Below are 15,212 nucleotides of genomic sequence, written 5' to 3' on the forward strand. Positions count from 1 at the left end.
TGAGTTTTTATGCAGGAAAGCAAATCCAGGACCGAACAAATATGCTAGGGACACAAATAACTAGCTAAATAAATAATTTAATAATTTAATAGACAAACACAAGCTAATTGGATATGGGACACAATCCGAGGACTGATCTACCTGAGGCTGGCTGCCTCAGACGAGGGTGTACAGTGTTTGAAGGCTGAAACACCTGACAACTCTGAGGTACACTGCTGATGATGTGTCCTGAAATTAATTAAACAAGGCTTAATATTTTAACTCTGAGAATTAGCCTAACACAAATAATTAGCTACATAAATATTAGGTTAAATATTAAAAAATAAAATTTAACCTAATATTAAACTAAGCATCTACCACAACAAAAGAGAAAACGTTATCCAAAACAGAACAATTCCAAATACCTAAAAACCATTAGAAATTTAGCCAAACCATTATATAATGTAGGATAGGATGAGGTCTACAACACTTAAACATTTACATCAGCTCCAAACCTACTAGCTTAAATTGGATTTGTTAAATTAGCAAACCCCAAGTGGGGGTTTGCCACAGGAACAACGGCAGTGCTTAAAAAGTGCCGGCCCGTGCACTTTTCTTGGTTCCCTATTCAACCATGCAATGGATTATGGTGGGGGAATCATTGTACTCTCACCAGTATCTAACCCTAACCCTAGCTATAGCAGTGCTTAACAGGTGCTGGCCCTTGCACTTTCCTTGGCTCCATATACATCCATGCAGTTTTCATACTTTGATTAGGGGGGGTCATTGTAAAATTAAAACCCTAACCCCTTAACCCTAAGCCCACAATATGGCATGAATCCTCTCTAGACATACAGCAGGAAGAGCCAACATTGGAGGAACAAAAAGTTGTTTTCCACACTCAGTCAATGGTCTACTGGAACCGTAACACTACAATGGTCATCTCAGGAGCTAGGTCTAGCATATGAAGCATACAAGAGAGAATCAAGGTCTTCCATTGTTGCATACAAAATATACACAGATCTGTGCTTTAAGGTCCACATTCCATGTAGATCCTTAGATGCATTGTAAAAATGGCAGACAAGGGCTAAAAAATATAAATGACTATACTGTAAATTAGTATCACAATTTTTAAAAATGTAACATTCCCATATATTTTTTTGATGGGATTGTTTTGTCTACAGGATGAAATCTGAAGCGTACAGGGCTATAATTATCTGCTTTCAGCCAAATGCTTCAAAACTCATCGGATGGCACTTCATACTGCAGATGAACAATGACCCAAAGCATACTTCAAAAGCAACCCAAGATATTTTTTCTGCAACAGCCAAATCAATCATCTGACATGAATCCAACTGAGCTGCATTTCCTTTGCCGAAGACAAAACGCCAAAAGAACAAGCAGGAACTGAAGACAGCAAAGGCATGGCAGGTCATCACCAAGGAAGAAACCCAACATCTGGTGAGGTCTATGGGTTCCAGACTTCAGGCAGTCATTGACTGCAAAGGATTAGCAACCAAGTATTAAAAAGGCCATTTAGTCTATGATTATAATAGTTTATCCAATTACTTTTGGTACCTTAAAAGGTACCATGTATAAAAATTGCTGTAATTCCTACACTGGTAACATAATTTGGATCAAATTAAAGCTGAAAGTCTTCACTTTGAGCTCATATTTAATATTTAATTTCAGCTCCAATATATTGTGGTAGATAGCTCAAATAACAATCATTTTGAAAAAGTCCAAATATTTTGGAGCTGGCTGTATTTAAATTAGGGTCTACATATTGGAATTGGTTTATTATCCATGACACCGAACCCACCTCCATGTCATCCTCAGTCACAAGCCTCTCAAGCAGCCTATCGTTGTCTGTGGTACCAAATCATCTGGTGACCTTTGACATAAAGGTTGGTTCCAGTTCCACAGCGGAGATTAGATCAGCTGCAGAAATGTTTTCCTTTGATCTTTCAGTTGTAACACGGCTAACATGACAGGAGATTTAGGATCCATGCAAGCACTATATAGCTCAGAACATAATCAGGAAACAGGCAGAAATCAGCAAACAAGAATCAGGACAACGCAGTAAGAATAAATCCAAATCGAAAGTCAGGAAAACATAGTTGATCTATCCATAAAACCTAATGAGATGGCTCAGACTCTGGCGATATCTTCAAGAATTCACAATGACTGTGTAAATAATAACTTCTTAAATGGAACATGAGATAAGCTGCAGGCGCGTGTGTGTGAGTGAGTGAGTGAGAGGGAGAGGGAGAGGGAGAGAGAAATATATTTGTATAAAACCAGTTAGAATTTGCAGATGTGTGACTACCAATTTGGACATGCTGATTGAAGTTCCTGACTTCCAGGCAAACATACCAAGGTTGCAACTTTGCAAGATATTTCACACCGGAAACTATTTCTAAAAAATTTAATTAATTATTATTATTATTATTATTATTATTATTATTATTATTAATAATAATAATAATAATAATAATTATAATAATAATGAAGTGGGGGAGGGGTGTCTTCAAAAGAGCTTTCTGATGATTAAGGGCTCCTCCTTCCTATACCTTTCTACTTCGAACTTTTCTCGAATGGATAATACTCTGTTTTATGCTTTTGTAATGGTTCCCCCAAAAGACAAAACAATATTAGGGTATATGATGTAACTTTTTTAGTGGTCTACCAGATATGCTGAAGTTCTGAGAGAAAACACAACTAAGAAATGTGATTTACTGATTAAGGATCTGTTGCCAGTGATAAAGAAAGTCTAATATTTTTGACAAAAACTAAGCAGTATCCTAAGTACATGCTAAATTAATATAGTTCTTAATAGTTATATCTCCACAGACAAAATTTTGTAATGATGATTTATTAATTTTTGAATTAAAAAAACATTACACTTTGTTTAAAATTGCAATGGTTGACAGAGCTGTAAATCAGTGTAGATAACATTGTGAAGTTTCATGGAAGAGTAGTGTAAACTGTTTTACACTCACATTCTACATTACAATAATTTACATGCTACATCATATCATTTTCCTGATTACATTATGATACACAATATATCATGTCTGCAAAATCAACCATCTTATTCATCTTTTTTTGAGTTGCTGGGAGACTGAAGTTCAGTGCGCTCATCTAATAAAGATGCAGAATTTTTAACCTGTGAAAGATAAACTGAGTTCAGCTTCATCTGAGCTTCCGTTTCTCTCAGAGCTTTGATTTGTATGGAAAATAGGATGTAGAGGAGTGCCCCAGACACCATAACACCAACACACATCGCTCCCAGAAATGCCACAGTGGAAAATAAGAAGATTCCAGCGCACAGGAAGACGGGAAGAAGAGCGATGAATAACAGACCAGCCATTAGCAGTTGAATGGCCTTCAGCTGCAGGGCTTCACCATGAATTATACCTTTTTTCATAACTTCACAGGCTTCATCTGTTACATCAACCTGCTCACTTAGTGTTGCTGCTGAGAAAAGAGCAGCCCATTAGAAGCCTGTTAGAAAAATCTTGTTGAGATCATTTTAATATAGTAAAGTAGGAAACTGTATGATCTAAAGCTCTTTTATTTACACATTTACAGAATTAAATTCAAAATTTTACAATGATGAAAAATTTACAATGTTTTGTCAACCATTAATTAAGCTGTTGCAAAAAAGTTGACTTTTAATTTAAAGTAGTTGTTCATAATCTCTAGGGATTTAAGGAAATACATAATTGCAAGCAGAAAACACCATGTAACTGTGCCCCAGTTTTTCTGTGCACCCTTAACTCTCAGCTATGACACTATCTGATGGAATTAATTGAGTTGTATAAGGAGTGCCAAATGTTGGCATCAATGAGTATGACATATCAGCTCATAAAATTTAACTAATTCTGAGCCAGTAGCTCTGACCTGGACCAAAATAAGTCAGGATTTCCAGGAACAACAACAGCATTGTGTTATACAATATTTTTCTCTACTGATTCAATAATTCTACTTCTTTAATTTTGGACAAAGGGTTTCAAAATGAACTTTAAATCTTTCTTTATGGAGGGACACAAGGTAAACATAAGATGTGTACAGCAGGGTCAAAATACAGCAAATCATTCATCTTCAGTTAGTGCTTTATCCTCATTTGGCTGGCAGTGGACCAGGAGCCTATCCTAGGGTCAGGGTTAGGTTAACACGTGGTGTGGTGAGTAGGAAATACACCATGGATGGGATGCCAGTTCATCACAGGGCACCATTCACACACATTTACACATACACATTCACACACTCATTCACAATCTATTTACTGGCATGTTTTCAGCAGGAAACCTGTAGCTGTACAGCCTATGGCAATATTGCTAAGCATAATAAATTTTCTACTCCAATCTGCAGAGGTGTTTTACCTCCAGTGGACAATAAGTATAAAAAAAAGTGGTCGCTATTAAACCCAAAACTGACATTAACAACATTTCCAAAATGGTGCTTATGAATCATAAAACTGTCCTACCTGTTTCAGTTGTGCTTCTATCCAAATACTGCAGGTTGAGTTCAACACTGAGAGACTCGTGGTCAGAATAAGGGAATGGTTTTTCTGGCATTAAGCCTTTAGTGGTGCACATGGAAACACACTTAATGTTCACACTGCCAGACCCCTAAACAAAGTAAGAGTAAAGTGTTCTCATCCAGTACTTGCTATAAATACACTTATATACACACACCCATAAATATACACTATAAGGTCAAAAGTATGTGGACACCTAAGCGTGGCTGTGGGGATTTGTGTTCATTCAGCTACAAGAGCATTAGTGAGGTCAGGCGCTGATGTTGGGATGTCGAGGAGGTCTGGGGTTCAGTCGGTGTTCCAGTTCATCCCAAAGGTGTTCAGTGGGGTTGAGGTCAGGGCTCTGTGCAGGACACTCGAGTTCTTCCACTCCAACCTTCACACACCATGTCTTCATGGAGCTCGCTTTGTGCACAGGGGCATTGTCATGCTGGAACAGGTTTGAGTCTCTTAGTTCCAGTGAAGGGAAACTGTAATGCTACAGCATACACAGTTTGGAGAAGAACCACGTATGGGTCTTATGATCAGGGACGCACATACCTTTCCCCATATAGTGTATATGTATATAGTGTGTGTGTGTGTGTCAAGTCATGTGGCTTTTATTGTCATTTCAACCATATACAGCTAGCTAGTACACAGTAAAACAAAACAACGTTCCTCCAGGACCAAGGTGCTACATTAAACAACACATAAAGTGCACAGTGCAAACATGTGCAGACGGCACAAGACACTACAAAACTACCAAAACAAGACAATGGGCACAGTAAGTTACAGTGCAGCACCGACTAGTACACGGTTCTGGTATAAAGTGAATCAGATGACAGTGGTGCAAGAGAGTAACAGTATAAGTTGCTGTAAATGTAAACATAAGGAGTAGCAGCCGGGTAGAGAGTATAAAGATAATATACAGTATATAATAAATATTTGTAGCAGCAGAAATTGAATACGGAGATGTCTGTGTGTGTGTGTGTGTGTGCGTGTCAGTGTTTCCGTTAGTCAGTGTTTGATAAAAACGCTGCGTGACTGGCAAATTAAGATCCTGCTAGACACAGTGTCGGGTAAAAATATTCATTTAAAGAACATATAAATTTCAAGAAAATATCTTTTCTACATCTCCATTTATTCAATAATGCGTGTCTCTTTAAATCAATCCTGACAATATGCTGAAGGGAAAAAAGTCACTGATTAAATGTAGCTATTTCAGTATGCGGCCACTGAGAGTTTAGAATCACCTGCCGCTAGCCTCTAATTCACATAATCTGAGCGCTTTTGAATACCAAATTTCTTGTGGAAATGTTCATATGAATGATTTTTAATAAATCTGTTCATATCCAGCTTGATAAATAAGGCCCATTGTGTGTATATGTAGTTTCACCTTGATGAGTATGTAGTCAATCCTGATACCTTTCTCAAAAGGAATGAGATCTTCCTTTTTGATGAATTGATTATCTGCTATTAGAGTGTGTCCATCTTCACAGCCCTGACATCACAGAACACATCAGTTATATCAAATTATAAACATTTACACTGTGTATTTGTACTCACTGCTCCTTACAAGTTTTCTCAGTGGACAATGGCTACTTTTTTAAACAACATACTAACAGCTTAGAAATCACAAGGGAAATTGAAACCAGCCTATTACTATATTTTTAGAAAATGTTTAGCAAGTAACTGCGCACACACACACACACACACACACACGCACACACACATACTTTAACTAAAAGCGAGGTTTGGTGTTTAATTAAAAGTTACATGCAAGTGAAAAGCAGAAAATTATAGTAAGCACAGGAACATGTTGATTATAGGGAACTTTATCATTAACTAATCATTAACTTTCAATTACACTAGAGGTTTTCAGTAAACGATCAGCGTTATAATTTATTTATAGTGTAACACATTAGTATCAGGTCAAATGCTATTTTTATGAGTAAATTAAATATCCATCCTGACTGTTGAATCATTTCTTTACTATGAATAATAATGATGATGAAAAAGATTTTGTGATAGGATAAAACATTTGTTCATAACAAAATGTAAATAATTATCACCAGTCACTGTGTGTGTGTGTAAGTGTGTGTGTAAAACAATGTCTGAGTGTGTGTGCATAACAGTGTGAGTGACTCACATGGAACATGTGTGCGTGTATATAACAGTCTCTGAGTGTTGTGTAAGCTCGGAGGAGTCGATTCCCCAAATCCTCTGGGTGCATGTTCAAATCCCCACCCAACACCAGCACATCCGCCTCGCTCCACGTGTGACTGCAGGAAACACAAACACACTTTTCAAACACATATTTTATTTTACTTGCACACATATACACTGTCTGTCATAACCAACTTGTATTTTTTTTCATATGTTTTCTTTATCAACCTGCAATAACTAAACAGACTAGGAAGTTTATTTCAACATCATGTGCAAATATTAGAGCAGTAATCAGGGTATGGTACACCACAGTGTGTGGAGCTGCTTGACCCCTTGACAGGTATACTGTATGTATGTTTATGTGTGTGTATGTGTTGCACTTTCCACTGTTTACATTTTTATTATTTTAATGTATCAATTTACAGTCATAACAGCATAAGCAGTGTTTAACTAGTGTGTAACTTCTGACAATAAAACCCAGTAAAATATATATTACAAATAAACAATTAAACTATAGACTTATAAGAGGTACTAGAAATGTCCTGAAACTCATCCAGCATGTATTTTTACAGACAAATATATCACTGTAAAAATTAACGTTAATGTTAAATGTAAATTTAAACATAAATGGTAGAATTCATAACTATTTAAATAGCCTTACTTTGCCTAAACATCTATAAAATTATTTTTGTTATCTCCATATTAGTTAAATATATACAGCATATGATATTAAATTATTATTAAATTAATTGATTGAGGAGGATTTGAGTTTTACCGGATAAACTGCAGCAGCTCCCATGATTGCAGAATCCTGTGAGCCAGATATTCATCTTCAGCTCTAGAATATTCTGCATGTAACTGAGAGCCAAAATAATTAATTATACATTTATTCACGAATAAACATATGAACTGCCTTGCTTGTAACATTAAATATTGGGCTATGTGGAGCTGCAGTCTGTTCACAACACATCAGAATGGAATTACAGTAGTATAGTGGGATTACTGTAGTACAGTGGGATTTCAGTAGGACTGTGGGATTACATCAGGACAGTGGGATTACATTACAACAGTGGGATAACAGTACTATATCAGGATTACAGTATAGTGGGATTGCATTAAGACAGTGGGATTAGAGTACAGTGGGTTTACAGTAGGCCAGTCAGATTACAATATAGTGGGATTACATTCAGACAGTGGGATTAGAATACAGTAGGATTACAGTAGGACAGTGGGATTACAGTAGGACAGTGGGATTACAGTAGGACAGTGGGACAGTGGGATTACATAAAGACAGTGGAATTACAGTAGAGTGGGATTACAGTAGAGCAGTGGGAGTACAGTAGAATATAGTATGGTGGAATTACAATAGTATAGTTGGATTACAGTATAGTGGAATTACATTAGGACAGACGGATTACAGTAGTGGAATGGTGCAGAGTTTTATTTTTCAGCTGCAAAAAAAATTCTGACTTACATGTGTGACATAAACATTCACCCTCAGGCCAGTCACATTCAGAACCACCAATCCCACTGCTTTCCCTCCGAACCAGTCACCATGACGCACCTCTCACACACACACGCACACACACACACACACACACACACACTTAACTATGTGCTGAGGAGAAAAAAATGATTCAAACTTCAGCAGTCCTGAACTGTACGTATGATCAAGTATTTTTTTTATCAGTACAGATGTCATTCATCCATCTTTCGCTGGAAACTTATCATAGAGTCTGCACCACTTCTGAATGATAATGAACCATGAATGTTATCCAGGGTTAATAAAACCACAGTTACCATTTAATTTCACCCCTCTTAATCACAAGCGGCTAACCAGAAAGGTCTTTAGGGATGACCACTCCAATGGGATGGGTGCTGTTAACCTTGTAGAAGCTGGAGAAATTTCATGGGGGACACCCAGGTAGCAGCAGCACAGACTTCATGGAGCAGTACACCTCTAAATATTGTCCCTGAGCAGGGACTAGTCTCTGCGTAGACAAGAGACCTCCCCTTTTCCTTCCTCTGTGATGGACAAACAGCTGTACTGAGGATCAGTTGAGAACTGAGAAACACAATCTGTTCTAATTACCGTACAGTGTGTCCTGTACTCAGCCAGGTAAGCTCTGCCAGCTCACCAGAGCATCTCCACAGCACGTAACTCCCCACTTGCAAAAAGGCAGTTTTCAGAGATGGTCATTTCAGTTTGACAGCCTGCTTAGGGTTGTACGAAGGGTCATTAAGGGACACATGGTAAAGTCTCATAACTGGTAAACACTTGAAGGCTAGATGTTCTCAAGTTCTGATTTCATTTGAGCTACTGTATGTCTGCTGTTCAGTCATTTACTCACCTACAAAATCACTAGACTGCTTTCTGGCCTTCTGTGCATTTACCACTTATGAATTGTTTAGGCTGCAGGCCTTCAGTCAGATTCGACTCAGGAGTTCATGTTGTGTATCATGTGTACAAGGCAAGAACAACAAAGGGACAGGTGGCTGTATGACCACGGTATTGATCGCAGATATGTGACTTTGTTGTGGGGCTCAACATACACATGTAAAAAGGTGTGTAGGCGACTCTGGTGATTAGAGGGAGTGAAATCACAGCATATCAGAAACCACGTCAGCAAGTCTGCTGAAGACACTAAACAACCCCACATAGCTGACTGAGGAGACGTCACTGTGGGAGGATTTACACACATTTAGTTTGCCGTGCTAAACTAGAGCCTATAAGCTTCCATTACTTGTTAGCTACATTAGGTTATATCTAAAAAAAAAAAAAAGGAAAAAAAAGAAAATTTTACAGACCAAACATATTTTGGCTAAGCTATATTTGGAATGAAGAAGACAAAGTGGACTAATATTTTTTTAACTAAACTGTTCCTTTAGTACTCAGAGTGCAGCACAGTCCACAGTCCCTGTGTCTTCTTTAACGCTTTCGCTGTTACAGTCAGAATAAACAGCTTCACTTCACTGTGTTTTCTCTTCTTGCAAAATGTGAATAATCACTTCGGTCCTTGATCATTGTGCAACATTACTACACGTATAGAATATATATCATGGAATTATGGAGATTCCTCCTCCATCGCTATGGTGACAGCTATGTTGTGCAGTGCAGTGTTGATTCTCACCATGTATGGTTGTCCATTGAGAGAGTACTGATGGAGCAGAGCATCCTGGATTGTGTGTTTAGAGAATACAGCAAGTCCACTTCCCACCATCCCACTTAACAAAACACATACAACACAGAACATGTGCACGCACACACACACACACACACACACACAAAGAATTTTATGTGAAACATAATACATGAATTGTGCTGATGTTGGCAACAGAAATCATAGTTAGATTTGTTATATTTCACAAATATCAACAAAGCATTTTTTGGTAAAGTGCTGTGTTTTTATCTTGAGTGCACTAGTAAGCACAAGACACACTGAGACAAGGAGTCAAACATAATTATCCTCCTGAAATAAATAACCTCTTGAAGCTGTGTGTGTGTGTGTGTGTGAGTATGTGTATCACTCTCACCTCCTGAAGCTGTGTGTGTGTGTGTGTGTGTGTGTGAGTGTGTGTGTGTGTCACACTCACCTCCTGAAGCAGTGTGTCTATGTGTGTGAGTGTGTGTATCGCTCACACCTCCTGAAGCTGTGTGTGTGTGTGTGTGTGTGTGTGTATGTGAGTATGTGTATCACTCTCACCTCCTGAAGCTGTGTGTGTGTGTGTGTGTGTGTGTGTGTGAGTATGTGTATCACTCTCACCTCCTGAAGCTGTGTGTGTGTGTGTGTGTGAGTATGTGTATCACTCTCACCTCCTGAAGTAGTATGTGTTAGGGTGAGACTTGCTCAGCTTCCCCTTCAGGAAGAGAAAATCTCTCTCACTCCAAACCTGCACCCACACACACACACACACACACACAAACAGAGAGAAATTGCAAAGCGTAAACTTCTCTGTCCTGAAGATGTCGGAAACCTTAAAGTTACAGCTTTACCTCTGACTGCTACAAAATGCTGACACTGGAGACTCCTTCCATAAATGTTACATAAACAACCTAACCCTAACCCTAACCCTTACAGAAAACGTCACCATATTAATACTTACACGTTTTTAATCCATTTATATTTATGTGGAGCATCCACTGTACAAGTCCCTGTGAATGAGCTGTTACTATAGAAACGATAACATATTAGAACGAGTGCATTAATATAAACCCGTGATTTGCAGCTGCACTACTGTCAGAGCTGCCGTTATAGAAAATTAATCTACACATTCTGACCAATCACAATCCAGAATTCAACAGCGCCTTGATGTTTTATTTTATTCTATACTTGTGTATATTTTACACTGATTTTTGTGCTCAAGTATTATTTATCCTTGGGCTTTCTATTTTTATTATTTTTATTTTTTATTATATGTTATAAAAATCTTCTTTTTCTTCTTCTTCTTCTTATTATAGTATGTAACACAATTCTCCTGTTAGACTGCCAAACCTGTGTGTGTGTGTGTGTGTGTGTGTGTGTGTGTGAGAGATGAACACACTTCCTGCAGTAAAGCGATGTCATGATTTTCTCTCTGCAGAAGATCGGCGATCATCTCATAACGCTCAGAACAGTGACGACTGAAGAACCGGAGTCCCCTAAACACACATACATACATACACACACACACACACACACACACACACACACAGATTTCTTTAGTTGAATGAGTCACATGATGATGCTTTCAAAAGAAAATTCTGCAAACTGACAGAAAAACACACACACTCACACACACACACACTCACCAGCAGTTCAGGGAGAAAACACGCAGTTTGACAGGAAGCTCGGTTGCCATGGTGTTGATAGAGGCTTGGTGTTCACACTTCAGAACTCAGAACTACTGACTGCAAACTTCAGCACAGAGCAGCTTATAGTACTGCTAAGCCACGCCCCCTTACCCACACTCCAGAGACATACACACTGCAGACACACGCACATGCACGCGCACACACACAAACACACACACACACACACATACATATTAAAGGGGCAGTATAGTAAAAGTGGGCATTTTTTATAGTCACAGACTTTTTATACTGTACATAAATAATATATTTGCATATTATTTGCATATTTTACTAGCACAGACTAACGCAGTGGCTCATAATCAGTGGATTTTGGTTTTACAGGACGACATAAATATCACCATAGTCTCAAACTACATGAAGTCCAGACGCCTATCACACGTGGCTTATTCTATAGGCTAGTATCACACTGTCTGCACTTATATTCTGCCTTTATCTGGGCAAATGCAGAGTATTTTTAAATTAGCGCAATTTAAAACAAAACCCTGTCTGCTCCTCCTCCCCGAGTGCGAGTCAGCGTGATTCCAGTGGGCCTCTATTAGTTCTTGTTTATTGCAGTTCCCATGTTTGACCACTAGGTGCAATAATAGCACTATGGAGCTAAATGAGGCAGTGAGCGCACTACACCACGATTGTACAACTTTTAGAAAAGCAGCAAATCAACCAAATTTATATCAATATGTCAAATAAACAAAGAAATGTTTTTAAAATTAATGGTCACTCAAAAGGAGTAATTAGCATTTAAATGGAATTTAAAATGTATGGTAATGTAATGTCACAGCAATGCCACACACACACACACACACACACAAACAGATACTGCTGTGTGTGTTTTAGCCCTTTACACCTCTAAAACTCAGAAATATACACATCACTGACCTGGAGATCAGAGATCAACACACACACACACACACACACACACACGTATACAGGTATCAGAGTATGTAAACAGGATATTGATGAGGTATCAGTGTGTTTGTGTTAGTTAGTTAGTTTGTGGGTTTCACAAACACACTGAGACCACATCAATACAAACCTACATCAACCCCCCCAACACACACATGAACACATAGTGTTGTAACAACTCCCCATTATTACAAAATGAATTTTGAAACTCTTTTGCTGAACTCACTGATCTGTTTTCACTAAAGATCAGTTTGAGTTCAGTAATGCTTTAATAAACACTGTCGAAAAGCAGCTTTACAGAAATCTAGATGTACATTTAGAGTTCAGCCATCTCACACACACACACACACACACACACACACACATACACACACACACAAACAAACAAACAAAACCACTGAACACCAACATACACACACTTCATGCAAGCAGCCTGTTGTTGTTGTTGTTCATATTCTTTTTGAGTTTTGTTTAGCCAAGTCTGGACTCAAAATTGTTGAGTTAAAAACAACAACAACAACAACAATAATAATAATTATATTATTATCATTATTATTATTATTATTATTATTATTATTATTATTGTTATTATTATTATTATTATTGGCATAGAAATATCTATAAAACGGATGCTTTTCTTGTGCTGTAATTTGTAGCCACACAGGTGTGTAATTCTGTACCAGACTGCAGCAGTGTGTTTACTGCAACTATGAGCTTTTATGTGCCATTTGTCTCCACAGAGTGTCAGTAGCTGAACATTACTGAGTGCTCTATCATGAATAACATCATGTTTTAACAGTGATTAACAGAAAATATGTTATCTGTGAAAATATAGTCATTTAAAATTTTAATCACAATTACACCTGTGAGTTTATTTCAAGGTTCCTTGGAGGACTAGTGGTTAGGCCACACCGCTGAGGCCCGGGTTCGATTCCCGGCCAGGGAACCGATCCCAGCCACTGGCAACAGTGCGCTCTCAGTACCGGTCCCAAGACAGGATAAAATTTGGGAGGGTTGCGTCAGGAAGGGCGTCCGGCGTAAAAACTGTGCCAAATCAAATACGCGGACCAATGATCCGCTGTGGCGACCCGTAACAGGAACAGCCGAAAGAGGAACAACAACACCACCTGTGAGGTTATTTCCATATTTTCCAACAAAAATAACATCTGTTAACTTTACATAACCAACAGGGATGAGTTTATTTATTTATGACTATCAAAGAAACAAACATTACCTGAAATCAGTCAACCACACAGGAGATATATCACTAACTTGATTTTTAAGTAAAGCAGCAGGTTGGATATCAAATCAGCAAGTTCTGTCTGTTGCAAGCTGAAACTTTAATATTTAAAATGCCATCACAAGACCGGAATATCTAAACCAAAATGTTGGGCTGTTACCAGTTTAACCCAATAACAAAATAAACAACTCAACTAAACTATTTACTAAATTAACTAAACTAAAATAACTAAACTACAAATTATATCCTGAACGTATTTATTTCTGTAGAGCTGCTTTGTGACAATTTCCATTGTTAAAAGCGCTATACAAATAAAATTGAATTGAATTGAACTAAACTACCCAATGTGTGTAACTCAGCAGTTGGGTTAAAAAAAACCAAGATTGTGTATCCATGCTCATGGTTGTGTACTACCTGTGTTCGTTCGTTCGTTCGTTCGTTCGTTCGTTCGTTAGTTAGTTAGTGAGTTAGCTAGTTAGTTAGTTCTGTGTAGTCTCATGTAGCTTTGTGTTGTTTATGTAGCACCATGGCCCTGGAGGAACATTGTTTCATTTCACTGTGTACTGTGTTAAGGTGTACAAGCTGTATATGGTTGGAACGACAATAAAAGCCACTTGACTTGTATCTGTGTTAGGGTTGCGTACTTGTTTTAGGGTTGTGTGCACCTGTGTTGGGGTTGTGTGCCTGTGTTGGGGTTGTGTATCTGTGTTAGGGTTGTGTGCCTGTGTTGGAGTTGTGTAGCACCTGTGTTGGGGTTGTGTGCCTGTGTTGGAGTTGTGTAGCACCTGTGTTAGGGTTGTGTATCTGTGTTGGGGCTGTGTAGCACCTGTGTTGGGGTTGTGTATCTGTGTTGGGGCTGTGTAGCACCTGTGTTGGGGTTGTGTATCTGTGTTAGGGTTGTGTGCCTGTGTTGGAGTTGTGTAGCACCTGTGTTGGGGTTGTGTATCTGTGTTGGGGCTGTGTAGCACCTGTGTTGGGGTTGTGTATCTGTGTTGGGGCTGTGTAGCACCTGTGTTGGGGTTGTGTATCTGTGTTGGGGTTGTGTATCTGTGTTGGGGTTGTGTATCTGTGTTGGGGTTGTGTAGCACCTGTGTTGGGGTTGTGCACCTGTGTTGGGGTTGTGTATCTGTGTTGGGGTTGTGCACCTGTGTTGGGGTTGTGTACCTGTGCTTCACTGGTTGTGGTGAACATACTGAGACCTTCTACACTACATACAGAACATCATCAGTCCACAAACTCCACGTCCTCCGAAAGTCAAACCTGAACATCACTGTGTTAAAGTCAGACACACACACACTTACACACACACACACACTTACACTTACACACACACACACTTACACACACACACACACACACACTTACACACACACACACACTTACACATTTACACACACATACACACACTCACACACACTTACACACACACAGTAGTGTGTGTAGATCAACTTCCTCTCTGACCAATAACCAGCTACCCCAGTCTCAGAGATAATGCAGACATGATGATGATGATGATGATGATGATGAAGAAGAAGTTTTTTTTTTAA

At 38.6% G+C, this 15,212-nt stretch overlaps 1 protein-coding gene across 2 annotated transcripts; it reads right to left on the bottom strand.

Annotated features, from left to right (window-relative positions):
• Positions 1–2,881: 2,881 nt before the first annotated feature.
• smpd2a (sphingomyelin phosphodiesterase 2a) lies at positions 2,882–11,591 on the bottom strand. 2 transcript variants are annotated; one of them, XM_026911624.3, is made up of 10 exons: positions 11,460–11,591; positions 11,213–11,309; positions 10,485–10,561; positions 9,802–9,895; positions 8,145–8,234; positions 7,446–7,528; positions 6,654–6,786; positions 5,901–6,005; positions 4,472–4,616; positions 2,882–3,456 (listed from the first exon to the last, which is right to left on the bottom strand). In XM_026911624.3, the coding sequence occupies exons 1-10, from the start codon at positions 11,507–11,509 to the stop codon at positions 3,074–3,076; spliced, it is 1,257 nt and encodes a 418-aa protein (XP_026767425.3). In that variant the 5' UTR covers positions 11,510–11,591; the 3' UTR covers positions 2,882–3,073. The 2 variants fall into 2 exon arrangements, with proteins under 2 accessions (XP_026767425.3, XP_026767424.3); XM_026911623.3 differs by having other exon boundaries at positions 2,882–3,459.
• Positions 11,592–15,212: the final 3,621 nt, after the last annotated feature.

Source organism: Pangasianodon hypophthalmus, chromosome 16 (genome assembly GCF_027358585.1).
Source record: "Pangasianodon hypophthalmus isolate fPanHyp1 chromosome 16, fPanHyp1.pri, whole genome shotgun sequence".
Taxonomy (NCBI): Eukaryota; Metazoa; Chordata; class Actinopteri; order Siluriformes; family Pangasiidae; genus Pangasianodon; species Pangasianodon hypophthalmus.